A 15,584-nucleotide genomic window follows, 5' to 3' on the forward strand; every position below is an offset into this window, starting at 1 on the left:
ATATCACACAATGAAATGATATTTACAAATATCGTAAAGTTAGGTGTACGCCAGCAGAAGTTGGATGCCTAGGTACCTATAGATCAACCAAAACAACGACCTTTCTTTATGAATACGCAGCCCGAAAGATTCCCTTCCTCGAAGATATGAACAGTTCTTGGATCAAATATGGGCAGCTATCGCTACTAGGGTAGGTGAGTTAGTAGGAATACCAAGTCCACTGAATCATCTTCATGGCGGGAGTGAATCACGTGCTCTCGTACCTTCCAATTTATTTCCGAACGCGTGACGCGCCAGAGCGGGACAGCCGCCTCCCGCCTAGGGAACGATAACAAGAAAGGCCTTTTCAAATTCAATCCGTCCACTTCGAGATAACAGCAAAACATCAACACCTCGATGTTTCTAGCAAAGGCAGCTGAAAGACGCTCCTATACAATTGCGTCGGCTTCATGACTCGTAACAACCTTGCTGAGCATTTGTCCTGGCTGTTGAACGACCAAGCCCGATCCAAGCCTGTAACGCCGTCTTTCCCACTGTGTAACGACTCGTCTCAGGCCGGTCTTTCCCAATCTCAGCGCTCAGACTCACAGACACGACAAAACTTACAGCCCGTCACATCTGTTAGTTCTGGGGACGATCTCCAGTCGAGAAGGGACGCGTCCAATGGACAGGGTGGACTGGATCGAAGGCAGACGGACCCGGTGGTACTGGACGACGAAGACGACGAAGACACAATGGGACGCCTGGTCCTGAGTTCAAAAGCCAAGAAGCCCAGTCTTGTCTCGAGGCCACAGCAACTTCTGACCCCAACTTCCATTACTCCGAATATTACGAGCCGACAAGACACTCCCATCAAACAGTCTAATGAGTCGCCACCCAAGAAAACACCTGCCCCAGCTCCAGCTCCGGCCCCAACCCGCCTACGGACTAGTAGCCCAGAGTTCCCAAAACTCAAGACCGGCGGTGTCGATTATATGGACCTGACGGACGATACTTTTGCTTCTTCCGACTCGTTGTCTTTTGGTGACGAAGTGAAGCTGTGGCGCGAAGACTATGCAACCCGACCAGAACCAGAGCCAGCCGTTTCGAGTGGCAGGAAAAGGAAGAGCAATGAAATCACCAAGGAGGAATTTAGTGATCTAGGCGATATCCCCGATGTCTACGAACTCCTCGGTACCGAACCTCCACCTCCCAGTCCGACTCGATCCGCCCGACGAAAGAACGGATCACTAAGTACTCGAAGTCGACGAACACGAGATGGGTTCGCCAACCCTCCACCAACGGTCATTCCACCGATCAGCGAGGAGAATAGCGATGTTCTACTGTCACCTTCAAGACGAGTCCGCAGCCAACTGATTCTTGAGCCATCGCCCCAAAAAAGTCTGCCAATTATCAGTGCCAGCCAGAGCCCTAGGAGAGCAACAACTCCCTTGAAAGCACCTGCAAGTTCCGGAGATACCAAGCCAGCTCGAAGGGCCACGTCTCCTCCGCAAAAGACGGAACCCGTTGAAGATGAGCTGGTTATCCCTGACTCCGACGAAGAGTTTCTCACACCACCATCCTATAATAAGACTCTTTCCGCCCTGAAGATTTCAGCCAGCACCACGGAGCGCATCGAGCCTCAAACGCAGGCGGCGCCCACATCCAGTGTTAGGGCAAATCTTCAATCAAACTCGCAGCGCCAAATCTCTTCTGGCTCAACTGTCCTTGGCGACCCAGCAGACACAACCAGCAGTTCACAGTCTACTAGGTTAGTGACTGACGACTCTGTTCTCGATCCACTCAGCGAAGCCCCATCCCACTCAACACAGGGGCCGACTCTTCTCAAGCAGTTAGCCTCCGACCCATCTGCCCTGGAGAAATGGGGACGGTTCATCGATAAGCTTATTCAAGAAAATGGCAAGAAGTTCAGTCAAGCCATAAATGAACGTTGGTCTAAGCCGCAGCGTGCAGAGGTCAAGGCCGAGAAGGAACGCTTGAAACGACAACAGGCAGCTATTGCCGAACTTACCGGTCCGGTTGAGGAATACCGCATACTGGGCGATAAAAGAAACCAGCTGGCCAAGCAAATTGAAAAAGCATACGAAGAAGGTCTTGATACTGATGAGGATGAAGTTCGACTTGACGATCTCACTGATGAGGTTCAAGAGACCGAGGATGGTCTGCTGAAGATCATCCAGGATGCCAGGCTAGGTATCGATAGGTTTCTTGAAACGATTCAAAAGCCACCCCCTGTCACCGCCCCTGCGCCAGGTGTTGTACTGGGCACTCAACCCGTCTTCCAGAGCAGTGTCAACATGTCTATGCCTCCACGAGAAACAATCTCGGCCAGTCAAATGGGCACACAAGTGGTGCATCAGACTCAACTACCCAGGACATCTACTTGGAACCCTCCAGCTTCGAGGATCGAAGCGTCACAGGGCATGAGCGTCCTCTCACAAGAGGATGATGATATTTCTGCTCCTTACCCAAGGGATCTTGCAAGAGCCTCTGGAACATCCTACCAACCAAGAGCAACAAATTCAATGGCAATGGATCACATTCCCATAGAGGCGGAATTTGATGTCGGCGACGGAGGCCTATCTGACCTGGATGATATACAGCCCCCACCACGGTTCAAACCTTACAACAATACGGCTCATGCTAGCAGCAGTCGCAGAACGCCTCAAGCGACGCGTCATCGAACGGGCGAAGAATTTAGTGACTTTAGCGACGATGAGGAGATGCTTGCTTTTGCGCAGGACTACGAGACCCGCCAGTCGCTGGCCCCCAATTCACAAGACTTTAGACAAATCTTTTCGGAGACATCGGGCAATGCACTTCTCGCTGCAAAGCCAAGATCGTTGTCCAAAAAGCCATTATCTTCAGGGACATCGGATATAATCCCTCCCCAGTTGATGAAGCACCCATGGTCTCCTGAAGTCCAAAGAATGCTCAAGGACAGGTTCAGAATGAAAGGCTTTCGCTGCAATCAGCTCGAGGCTATTAATGCCACGCTGGCAGGTAAAGATGCTTTTGTTCTGATGCCTACCGGTGGCGGAAAATCGCTGTGCTACCAACTGCCTGCTGTTGTTAAAACTGGCAAGACCCGTGGTGTCACTATTGTTGTATCACCCTTGCTCAGCTTGATGCAGGATCAGGTTGATCATATGAAGGCTCTGGGGATTCAGGCTGTTGCATTCAACGGAGAATGCTCAGCTGAATACAAGAGACAAGTGATGAGTGCTTTTAACGAACGAAGTCCCGAGCATTTCCTCGAACTTCTATACGTTACCCCGGAAATGGTGAGCAAGAACGCCAATTTCAACAACGGCCTGCAGACGCTCCATCGCAAAGGCAAATTTGCTCGTCTGGTGATTGACGAAGCACACTGCGTCAGTCAATGGGGCCACGATTTTCGACCAGACTACAAGATACTTGGCCAAGTACGTCAAAAGTACCCTGGCGTGCCTGTAATGGCTTTGACAGCCACTGCGACAAAGAATGTGATTGTTGACATCAGACACAATCTTGGAATGGATGACTGCCAAACCTTTTCGCAAAGCTTCAATCGTCCGAATCTGTACTACGAGGTCCGTCCGAAATCAACCGGCGAAAAGACTCTTGAAAGCATTGCATCACTTATCCATTCCAACTACGCCAACAAAAGTGGAATCGTCTATACAATCTCACGGAAGAGTTCTGAAAAAGTTGCCGAGAGTCTCTCGAATAGCGGAATTACGGCCAGGCATTATCACGCAGGTTGCGACCCTCAAGAAAAGGTTGACGTGCAAAACGCCTGGCAAAGAGGCCAAGTCAAGGTTGTTGTTGCAACAATTGCCTTTGGAATGGGTATTGACAAGCCTGATGTAAGATTTGTCATCCATCATGGACTTCCAAAGAGTTTGGAAGGTTACTACCAGGAGACGGGTCGTGCGGGTAGAGATGGAAACCCTTCTGACTGCATTCTTTTCTATGGAAAGGCGGACATAAGAGTCCTGAAGAAACTCATTGCTGATGGAGATGGCAGTCATGAGCAGAAGGAGCGCCAGATGTCTATGCTGAACAGAGTCACCGCATTTTGTGACAATAAGTCTGACTGCCGGCGAACTGAGATTCTTCGTTATTTTGGTGAAGATTTCTCGCCTGCCGAATGCAACAAGAGTTGCGATAACTGCAAGGCTGGTTTGACTTTCGAGCAACAAGACTTTTCTGAGTATGCCATCGCTGCTATCAAGGTTATACAGGCCCAGAACCGTATCACAGCGGTTCAGTGCTCTGACATCCTTTTGGGGAAAAAGTATCCTCAAAGTGAAGCAGAACTATCGGGGGAGTGGCATGGCATGGCGAAGGGTTTGAAGAAGCACGAGCTTATTCGTGTGATCGACAAACTATCAGCTGAGAAGGCTTTCAATGAGGACAATCAAGTTGGTCGGCATGGCATGGCCATCCAATACCTACGTCTCGGACCAACACACCGGTTATTTCTTTCGGGGCAACGCAAACTGATGCTTTCCATCCAAGTACCAGAGCCAGGCGCGCCGAAGAAGGCAACCAAATCTCGAGCGAAGAAGGGAAGCAAGGCGACAGCTGAGGAGGAAGTCTCGAACATGCCCTCGACATACGTCTCATCGCCTGTCGGCCGTCAGAAGAAATCACGGGCGACGGCAAGTGACCGTGGAAACAATGCCTCCACCTCTTACTCTTGGGAAGACGCAGGTTTTGTGGTAGATGATGAATTTGACGATGAAGCGTTCGATGAGCTCCCCCAGCATCGGCCAGCAAGACCATCCTCGCGCACACCAGGGCCTCCAATACCGGCCGACACCGGTATGGAAGACCTTGATGAGATACACCGAGACATGGTTGAAGGTTTTGTCTACGAAGCAAAGCAGGCGGAGGAAAAGATTCGCAACCAGAAGAGCCTCAGGAAACCATTATTCACGGAGAAGGACTTTCGGATTATGGCTATTCAATGGACCACCTCACTTGACAAGATGCGTAGGATCCCTGGCATCGACCCTGACAAAGTCAAAGAGTACGGTCCCAGGATCATTCGCATCTTGCAGAAACACTACAACCACTACCAAGACGCGATGGACCCTAGGAGTGGCGGCGGAGGCCAGGATGTTGTAGATCTGATTAGCTCAGAGGTTGAGATGGATGACGAAGAAGCCTACGAGGACGAAGACGGCGAAGACTCTCATTACTTCAACGGAGGCTCGCGATCAGACGTTCAGGCATTTCACAACAGACTGCAGACCCTTGGTAGTACACAAACCCAAAGCAAGCCAAGGGCGTCCAGCAGGAGCAGTGGGGGCACCAAAAGATACTCTGGTGGCAAGAAGTATGCCAGCAAAAAATCTACAGGTGGTGTGACGAAGCGCAGGAGCACTGGTGGCAGCTCTAGTCGTAAAGCTAGCAGCTCATCGACAACAGCCCGAGCTTCCAGCAGCGCTTCAAGGACGCTGAAGAAGAGCGGTATTGGGCTGATGCCCATGTAGAAGCAGAGATCTTTTGGTCTTTTGGTTTACGAATCGACACGACTAGAAAGGAGGGCTAAGGACACGGGATACATACAGGTGGCGGAGGATGGATCACGAGCTTTTCAACGACATGGGCGCTTGTTTTTGTTTTTTTTCGTTTTTAAGATCATACCCTTTTGCAGCAGGACAGAGCATGAACTGAAAGCACACGAAATCAGGGATTACTAAAACTGTTTATGAGCGGGCGGGAGTTGATTGGGGTTTTCTTCTGCATGGGCGGCGATAGGAGGTTTCTATTTGATTTGCTTTTGTTCTGAGACACAACTTTCTCACGGCGTATAGGACGTTTCACTGATGCAAGAAGCTTTGCATCGAACTAGACCAGTCGTATAGCAGTGTCATGCTGGTACTGAAGGAACAAGGCCCAACTGTTACATAGATGCATCACGAAAATGAGGACAATTTTTGAACGATGGGCTTGACCACTTATTGAATCCCAGGGATTGTTTGTATTAACGATCTCTTTCTTCTTTGACGAGTATTCTCTATATGAACAGACAAGATTAAGCAAGAGCAAGGGTATAGCCGAGGAGATCTGGATATGATTAAGCAAGAACTGATCCTCTTGTGCCAACCGTCTTGCTGTCTGACGATTCCCTTTCCTTTCTATGTGCCCTCATCAAATGCCTACTGTGCACGAGTTGGCACAGGGATAAAAAAGGAAAAAAAGTTCAACGAGAGCGATAATTCGTAACCAAGGACAGGGTAGTCCTCACAAAGAAAACAGGATTCGACGTCGTTATCCCTTGTGCTATGTCCCAAACTCCATCAACCATCTTGGTCTTAACCCAGTACGCCATGCTGCTCAAAAGACGTGTTTATTGCTTTTCCGTAAATGGCGCGCCAGGCCCCCTTATCAACCTCGAGGCCTCGCATATAGGCCCCTGGTAATTTCAACGAAATCGAATTGTTAAGACATATGTTACAGTGAAACAGGAAAAAGGCTCGCCCTGTTTCGTAAAGTGAATGTATTGTTGAGCCATGATACATGTGGCTTTTAGTGCCTCCACCTTGGCTTTGAATCCTTTGGCTCGGCAGGGGAAGGCTTCCGCATTGCAGATCGAGCACCCGCAACAGCGGCGGGACTCGCTCGTCCTGTATCTGCTCTAGGCTGAGGGAGAAGACTGATTCTCCTCGACATGGTGGCAAGAGAGCTGGCAGGTCTGCTATGGCGGTCGTCGTCTCCGATGGATCTAGAAGTCTGCAGAGACGAACGCCTGCCGGACAGGGCAGTGGTCGATAAATGAGAAGCCAGACGCGGCTTAGGCAAAGGTTGGGTATTTGCACCAGGAGAAGCAAGTCTTTCTCTGAAAGAGAGGCTGGAATGCGCAGTTCTAGTGGGCGTTTCCACTCTGGGAGATGCTGAAGAGGCACGAGCGTTAGGGCTGCGTAATGTTGGCAGCTTTGAAGTACTAGACCCGGGTGTAGTTGAGCCAACTGATCTTTGCATGTAAGGGCTCGTCTTGGCATATGGGCTGGGTGTTGTGAGCGAGAGTGGTTTGAAATTGTGGCCAGTATCGACGTCCGATGTGTTCGTCGAGCCATTCCAACGTGGCCGATGCGCTAGTTTCGAGTCCGGACGTTTGATCTGGCTTGCAGATAGATTTGTGGCAGATGAAGAAGTAGAGATGGTAGACAGACGAGACGAGGCTGCTTTTCGACCAGTTTGTGAAGTTGGCGCTGGCAACGACGAGTGCCGGCGATTTGGGGGGATTGCACGATTGGTAGCTCCTGGGGTGGCCCGCACTTTAGGAGGCTTTGACATCGGCGTTTGAGGATCCATTCCAAGACTAGACATGATGACCGAGGATGGTGGTGAGCTGCCGGGGGTTTCATGTCCACTACCCAGAGTCGACCGATCGTTCGATAGCATACTGGAGATGGAGTCACGCAATTGCTGGCTCTTGTCTGCATGGATATCGTCAACTATCGACTCCGCATCCTTCATCTCTTGCTTGAGACTGTGCCATCGATTTTGCAAATCCGTGTGTAAGCGTAGAATCTCCCCATTAACGGTCAATCGTTCGCTGACACCTTTGTCGATAATCGAAAGAACGCGCTCGATAGCCGGGCCATAATGCATCCTCTTGGCCTCGTAACTTTCCAACTTCTTCATCATAGCGGGCTGGTTAGTCAAATGTAAACCGGCATCAGCCGCTTCTTTGAGTTTGAACAATGAGCGTTCAACAGATTCTTGCATCTTCTGGGCCTGTCTTCCAGCGCCTCGGAAGACAATTACCCAACGGTCCTCGCCCAGCTCTTTGCGCAATGATTCCGCATCCTTCTCTAGTTTTCTGTAGCTTGCATCAAGTCCTTCACGTCGCATGTTCAGCTCCTCGCAAGCCGTGGGAAAAGCTGCTTTGGCTCTTGCTTCGAACATGGAGAGTCGCATCGGTAGGAAGTCAAGGGAAGCTCTGAGAGGCTGCATTCGAGCAAACAGCGCCAGTAAACTCGAATCGTCTTGTGATAGAGTAGGTGTACCAGGTGAGGTGGGTGACACCGGGAAAGTTGGAAGGCTGAAACGACTTGGTGCTTGTAATCGAGATGCATGAGAAGGATTCTCTTCCACGATCGTCTCAAGGTCTCCAATGTCGACGCTATCCCCACTGGCAGCGGCCATCAGACTCTTATGGCGTCGTTCCTCCATCTCGAACACCAATCTGCTCAATTCGTCCATCTCCCCTTGCACGTCCCCAAGAACGTTATTCCAAAGCTCCTCCCACTCCATCGCGATCTCCACCTGGTTTCTCACATTATGCAGTGTTCTGCGAATCTTGCTCCATTCTTGAATGACGGATTCCATCTGACAAACAGCACGGGTAAGATCTTCTGCAGATACATTGACAATATCTCTTCTGTTCTGGAGCTGTTCAATAGCCCCCACATAAGCTTTGACAAGCCCTTCGAAACGCGCGATGGCCGTTTCAACCTCGGAGAGACCTTCGCGACCACCTGCAGCAGCCCATTCGACGTCATCTTCGCTATCGAGACCCTCAACCACCTCCGATGCTTTCGATATCCAGCTTCTGATTTGCTCGGCGGCGTTGATCAACGCTTTCGCAGCAACTTGGGCAGTTGGAATAGCATTCACTTGGCTTGCTAGTGACTCAGCATCCGGAAGTTGTAGTGACGTCAACTGGCCTAGTTGAGAGGCGAATGAGGCACGGGATAGTGTGTATATAGAGCCTGGTCGATTGTGACCAGGTGTGAAGTATGAGTTTAAGTTGGGGACGTAATCGGTAGGTGTCGGCTCAGGTGGTGTATCCTTTGGGGGCGGTGGTGGAGGAAGGTCTGCACTGTCGGGGGATGGGGGACGTGTGGTGCGTTCGATGTGCTCTCGACGGGTGTCGAGGGTGACCTTTGTTCCATTTCCATTGGTATGGTCCGGAAGACGATACTTCTGAGTATCCATATCCAAGGGCTCGTGAGGTTTGAACTCGGGCAATAGGGCTGCTGCAGATTCGTCGTCCTCGAGCTTTGACGACGAGAGCATAAGAGAGGGTTCGAGGGCGACGGCCTTTGGTGAAGAAGAAGCGCCGGCGCCCTTCCACGGGCGACCGCGCCGAGCGATAACCGACTTGATCGAACCCGCTTGGTGCTTCTCGTCGAGCTGTCGAAGTTGATCCTCGTCTAGACGACCGATATGATCGATTTGGGGTGTACTCGAGGGCGTTGATAATTTTTGAGAGCCGAAGCCGAGAGCTTTTAGTCGGGCAGCCAATCCGGGAGAGGTTTTGCGAAGACTGGAAGATGGTAGGGGTGACGTTGGAGTAGGGAATGGTTGAAGAGCGTTTGTTGATGTTGATGTTGTCCTTGTGGTGGTGGCAGGGGTAACCGCGGCAGAAGCGCCAGGAGTCGTGTTGGTCGCGGAAGTAGTGCTTTTGGGCGAGGCAAAATCAGTTGTCGTCGTGTCGATAGCAGAGAGTGAGGACGTGAGCGAACTGGAATTAGGATCCGGGGCGTAGGTGGAGGAGGGATTGGATGAACCAGGGTTCAATGGCAGGTGAGATAGTTGGCCAGGGACGTCAGCGAAATTCAGTAGGCCGCCCGCGGGTGCATCATGGTCCCGGTCACTGTGGCAGTCATCGCTGGCCAACTGGCCCACGTCGATAGATCGGTTAGCTTCAGGGCTCGCAACAGGAGTCGCTAGAAAATGGTCTTGTTTTGAGTCGTCTTGGACGGCAGGAGTCGTCGCGTCCATATCTTTGGTGTTCATCTAATGGTTGGAGTTGGTCCCTCGAAAAAAGAGCGAGGGACAACTGACAACCTATTTTAGTTAGAATTGGCTGAAGCCTAAGTATGAAGCGCAGATCCAATTCATAAAAGCCGGGATCTGCTGGATGCGTTCGGACACTCGAAATCCGTAAGCGAAATGCTTTCCGGTTTTCGTCAGGTCAATGTTCAAATCGAAAATAGAAAATAAGAGGATAGGACAGATCGAAAGAAGCGCGTTGAGCAATGGTCAAAGGGTGTCCTCATGTCTCTCCCTCTGGGCTTTGTCTCCCTAAGACGGATAGGTACTCAGATAGATGTCTTGCCCTTCAGTGCCACAGATCACTCTAACCAAACCGTGCGCGATCCACTCACTATCATGATACGGATACTGCGAAGCCTTGATAGCTGAAAGTTAATCCGTCTCAATGGCCAGTATCAGAGCGGAAGGTGGTTGGAGAGTGACGGGATGAATGAATGCTTCCTCACTCACATGCACATGTAAATGTACAGTACATCAAGGAGTACTCTGTACCTAGTGTCTCAATGGGACGGAAGCTTGGGTGGAGCCCAGGTATGATGATGTACTGTATCTGAGGGTCTTTGGGTGGCAGCAAGCTGCTGCTGCGATTGGAGGTCAATTGAACGCCCTGCAAATGCAAGAAGCTCCTGCAGGAGAGAACCAACGCCAACCACTGAGCTGATTCTCTAACAGGCTGTGGATCAGTGATGAATAGGCAAATACCTACGGATGTCCTCCACAGCCAGTCGTATTGACTAAAAGTTGAATAGCTTCAAGCTAGAGCCGCTTGTAGTTCAGGCAGACAAATAAAAAGAACAGGCGACAAGATAAGATATGTTTGCGATGAGTACAAAAAAGTTTCTTGGTAGAAAGGAAAGGAAAGGAAGAAACCAATCACTCGTGAGCTCCAAGTACCGCGTCGTACACTGATCAATGACGAGCAATACGAATAGGTATCGTCCGATGGGGTTCGAGAGATGAAAGTGCCTGGCGGGGACGAAAGGGGGCCAGTTAAAGTGTTTCGGATTGGTCGTATTGAGAACAAATGGAACGTGTCCAAATAGAAGTGATTGAAGTCAGAAAAAGAGCCTAATTGTAAGGCTTTGCAATAGTAAGTGAGCGACGAGAGTGAGGTTAAGGTGGAAGAAAATCTTGCTGGCGAATAGTTGCAAGAGAAGCTTCTCAGATGAGATGCCCAAAATGGAAGGATCAAAGACAATGGGTCAACTTGCGGCAATCACAGCACAGCACAGCAAAAGAAGTTAAACGGCCGATTTACAAGCAGGAGCGACCAAGGAAAGGGCTAGAGATGGGGCACTTAATAATTAACTCTATTACACAGCAGTAGGTAAGGTACCTACCTACCTACTCAATAACGGAAACCAACAAGACGGGTATTACAAGACAAACAAATAACCATGCACTTGAGCTTGGCGTCAACCTGGGCAATCTTGAGAATTGTCTACATTGAAAGGCTACCCAAATCAGGCAAAGAACTGACAAGAGGTCAAAGAGTCTGCATGAGGAAAAAGAGAGTTTGCAAGGCACCGTGAAGAAAGCAACGCAACGCAACTCGAAAGCATCCTCAAAGACAGAAAGAGAAAAAGAACACGGGTACAAATGAAAGGTTGCATCCAATCTAAAACTACCACGCAATACTGGACGAAATTGTTACAGATGGAACAATAGATTGACGGACAAAAGACGGGGGTTCGCCTACCGGGGCATTGGACTAGATGGGTATTGCCGTCCCTCAAGACAACTTCTGATTTGACTGAATGACACTCTACCGGCTGAATCCCTGATAACTGATCTCGCCTAGCAATTGCCCGGCTATCCGGTCAATTAGCGCCTTCTAATAAGTTCATGGATGTGTTAATGTCGTCGACTTGATGATGCTGCCAGTCTAAGTAGAGATGAGCTTGTAAAGACAGAGAGTTGATAATGAGAGAGGCGGCAGGTATCTTGGCAGCTTAGAAGATGATTAAAAAGACAAAGATGGGAGGAAATCTAGTTGACTCTGTTTATTTGTTGGAGCATCATTTTATTCAAGGCTTGTCGATATAGATATGCAGGTATAATAATATGTCATAAAAGATCGGACCCAAAGATCGTCAGGAACCATGAATAATACAATATCGGACCCAAGTGTATGGAATATGATGGATATCCCAGGAAAGGCCGCTTTAAATAAGCCTGGAGAGATATGAAGTCATATGTTGTAACACAGACACAAGAGGTATCACAGAGGATAGCAAGGGAAGAAGTCATCATGAAACATACAGGACCCGTCATTCATGTAGGCGTATAATTGCATAACTAAATCACACGAGTCTGACAGATGATTGACACCAGAGGTATTTGTTTTCACTGCATGAAACCAATATAACAAAAGTATTAGTCAGTCTCGGGGTTGTGTTCGGGCTGGAGTGTCTTCCTTCTTGGGTCAGTCAGTCAGTCATCAGGATCATGGATCGAGTCTGAAACGTACGTATCTGGTGATACCCATGGCAACGCAATTCCAATCAATCTGAGGAGATTGGGAAGCAGACGTTTGGCGTTAGAACGTGACTTGCATCTGATCAAGTTCAAACTCAAGATCCGTTTATGTACATTCAGTCAGAGGTTGCCTGGGGATATGATACTGTACTTGCCGGCGGTTGTCATTCATCGTGATAATAAAGAGAGCCTTTGCCGCCGTTTATGTTGATCTCTTTAATATCACAACCCCATCTTTTATCCCTGACTATTGCCCGTGCATCTTGCAGTTCTCTGTGCTGTACAATTTCTGTGCAAGCTAAGCTAAAGTCGTCATCATTCAATCTGTCCACTTGATAACTAATTACTGCATTTGTCTTATACGGCACAGAAAGAAGCTTACTGCTGCAGGGTCCATCTTCTTGTTCCTGTTCCTGAATATTGCAGCTCCTTTCCCTGCCTTTGGGTGTCCCCCCAATGCAGATCTTTATCCTCTTTCAGCACAAGCCATGAATATTTAGCATCCCTTTTATTGACTTTATCAACAAATGTCTGGATAAGCATCCCCATCACATCACCTCACGATAACCGACACATTCAGGAGACCACGTTTGTCTGATATCGATCGATTCTTGGTCTGTCCACTTGGTACCGATAAACCCTGACATCAAACGGCTTCTGGAAGAAAGGGAAAGTCAAACCCTTGCTCTGTTTACCACAGAAAACGGAGTCTCTCCATCTCCATCGCCGTTAATAACTTTACCCCTGTCCAAGTTTTGTCGGGTTCCTGTCCAGTCGGTATCAGCGAAAACGGATGAACTGGAGCTTGGAGCTGCAGGTGTAATTTCGCCCGTGCCTGTCCCGCCAACCACTGAAAGTCAAGCCCGGCATCCCCATCCATTAGTTATTATAGGTCGCCCCATAACATTGGATCACCACCTTACTTTTAGGTACTTATCCATTGCAGACCCCGCTGGAAAAGGAAATCATTCATCCATCCATCCAATTGCCCCTTCACTCTCATCTTTCGGCTCTTTTTAATTAATCTAATCCCTTCCCCCTCCTTGTCTTGTCACGTTCTGTCATTCATTCTCTTGCCCGGCATTGACTTGTCCTGCCTGTTCTGTCCTCTTCTTTGCTACGGTACCCCTCGATAGTTGCTGTCAGTTATACTTGACTGACCATCGTTGTCTCTTCTATTCGCTCTCTCAATTTCTACTTTGCGCTCTCTATCTATCTTGGCCACAGCGTAGCCCTACCTTGTCCCATACCGCGGGAGTCTCCATTTCCGTTAGGCTACTGTACCAACCGAGCTATCCTGAGCGAGCTATCGTGTCGAGTGGGACCGACCTCATCTCGTGTGTTTGTGCATCTGTATAAGTGCAGATCATTATTCACATCATATCACACATCACGTCACGCACAAACTACTGTCCGGACACTCACAAGGCCGATCCTTCGCGGCTTGTCTCATACAAGACTGCACATCGACATTTCCAGCTGCATCATCACAGCACTAGACCGTTCATTCCTTAGTACCGCAACGCACCGACATGATGGCCACCGCCAACAATCAAACACCGTCACTCCGCTGCGAATCGCCGCCTCCAGATGCCCTGCCAACTCCGGCCCTCGGCGCATGCCCAGAGCTCTCCCGCTGCTTGTCGACAACATCCTCATGGTCTCACGGTAGTAACGATGCCAACTCCCGGGATTCACTCGGCATCGAAAACTACAACCGCCACTCCACCGGCAGCCTCGACGTCAACAGCATGAAGCAGCGCCGTGATGTATCCACTTCCAGGCATTCCAGCTACAACTTTGATGGCAGGAGCCGCCGTCGTGGTTACATGAGACCACAAGGAACCGATTTCGCCGAGAGTGCACGATCTCGTGAAAGTGTTATGAGCCTTGGCAGCATCGCACATCTGCAGTACTACTTCGCCAGGACAGGTCTACTTGACGGCAAGGGCGGACAGTTGGCTAGAAAGAAGCAGCAACGCGCGACCCTCGATCTCTCGTCTCTGGATACCAACCCCGGCTCGTTACCCAAAATTGTTGGTTCGGATGTCGACTCTTCCTATGCTTCCACCAGCAGCAGCCCCGACTTCAACTCGCAGGAGTTCGGTACCGACCTCGTCGAATCTCCTACTGAAGAGATTGAGGAGTTCTACGAAGACAACTTCAGCGATGTTGGAGATATGCTGCCACCAACTGTGAGCACATATCATCACCGAGAAAAGGTAGTCCCGAAACCCCCTACCATTATGGAGCTCAAGTCGGAACTTGAGCAGACGCTAGGTGAGGCAAAGATCGCGTTGGACGAGGTGGAGGCGCGACGAGTCGGAACTTATAAGGCACCGGCCGAAGCCCCCAAATATCCCAACATGCCAGAGGAAAACAGCCAGGGATGGTTTGAGCTCCAGGGAATGCACATTCTCGATGTTGTGACCCTGGCTATCCGCTCAGCAAAGATCTATTACACAGCACATGAGCTGCCCGACCGCCTTGACTCTATTAAACCCGAGAAGCAGGTCAGGGCGGATTTGCTGGCTGTGATGGAAACTTTAAGGCAGATGGCCACTAGAAATTTCAAGGATGGTATGAAGGAGGATGAGATCAAGACAATGATCAACTGGGTCGACAGTGTGTTTGATATCTTGAAGCAGGAGCAAGAGATTGAGGATGCTGAGATTGCTGAGAGGGACGGATGGTCCTGGCTCAAGGGTGACTGGACTGGCCGCGAGATGGAGCGAGAGCGACAATTCCTCATGTCCATGGACACATCCGAGCCTCTGCCCGAGTGGAAGCCAATGTCGGCCACAGACGAGAAGCCCACGCCTTTCCTCGAAGCTATGCAAGACGGTGTCCGACTCGTCAAGCTTCACAACGCTGTTGTGTACAAATCACGAAGACGATTCGGCGCTATCGGATCATACCACACGGACACCCAGAAACCCTACCGCTGCGCCGACAACCTACGCTACTGGGTCAAGGCAGCTGAACTGCGATTTGAGATCATGCTCAAGGTCGATGCTTTGGGTGTCCAGTACAACACATCCCCCCAGGTCTGGGTGGACTTTGAGGAAGCCATCCTCAAGTGGTCTCGCCACGTACGCGAGGAGGTCACCCGCGAACTGGAGCTATAGCAAAAGGCTTCACACATTCTTTTTCACAGTGATCGAGGGATATGCTTAGCTCGATATACTGGATCTTTCTAATGATTGGACGTTGAGGATTCCCCATGGAGTTTTGCTGGTTTTTATATCATTTTCCTTTGTCTTCACCATTTTTCTCTTCTCACCCTGGAAGGATATCATATGAAATTGCATATTGCGAAGAGAGCA

The 15,584-nt window shown here is 49.8% G+C and overlaps 3 protein-coding genes across 3 annotated transcripts; 2 read left to right on the top strand and 1 right to left on the bottom strand.

Moving 5' to 3' along the window:
• Nucleotides 1-449: 449 nt before the first annotated feature.
• On the top strand, nucleotides 450-5,483 carry FIESC28_02629 (uncharacterized protein; the record flags this gene model as incomplete). Its single annotated transcript, XM_031156778.1, has 1 exon — nucleotides 450-5,483. One exon carries the CDS (start codon nucleotides 450-452, stop codon nucleotides 5,481-5,483), a length of 5,034 nt encoding a protein of 1,677 aa, XP_031019170.1.
• A 1,039-nt stretch (nucleotides 5,484-6,522) lies between these two features.
• FIESC28_02630 (uncharacterized protein) lies at nucleotides 6,523-9,726 on the bottom strand (the record flags this gene model as incomplete). Its single annotated transcript, XM_031156779.1, has 1 exon — nucleotides 6,523-9,726. One exon carries the CDS (start codon nucleotides 9,724-9,726, stop codon nucleotides 6,523-6,525), a length of 3,204 nt encoding a protein of 1,067 aa, XP_031019171.1.
• A 4,064-nt stretch (nucleotides 9,727-13,790) lies between these two features.
• On the top strand, nucleotides 13,791-15,386 carry FIESC28_02631 (uncharacterized protein; the record flags this gene model as incomplete). The annotated part of the gene is made up of 1 exon (XM_031156780.1): nucleotides 13,791-15,386. The coding sequence occupies one exon, from the start codon at nucleotides 13,791-13,793 to the stop codon at nucleotides 15,384-15,386; it is 1,596 nt and encodes a 531-aa protein (XP_031019172.1).
• Nucleotides 15,387-15,584: the final 198 nt, after the last annotated feature.

This window comes from Fusarium coffeatum (assembly GCF_003316985.1).
Source record: "Fusarium coffeatum strain FIESC_28 chromosome Unknown BRIP53273_contig_56, whole genome shotgun sequence".
Classification (NCBI taxonomy): Eukaryota; Fungi; Ascomycota; class Sordariomycetes; order Hypocreales; family Nectriaceae; genus Fusarium; species Fusarium coffeatum.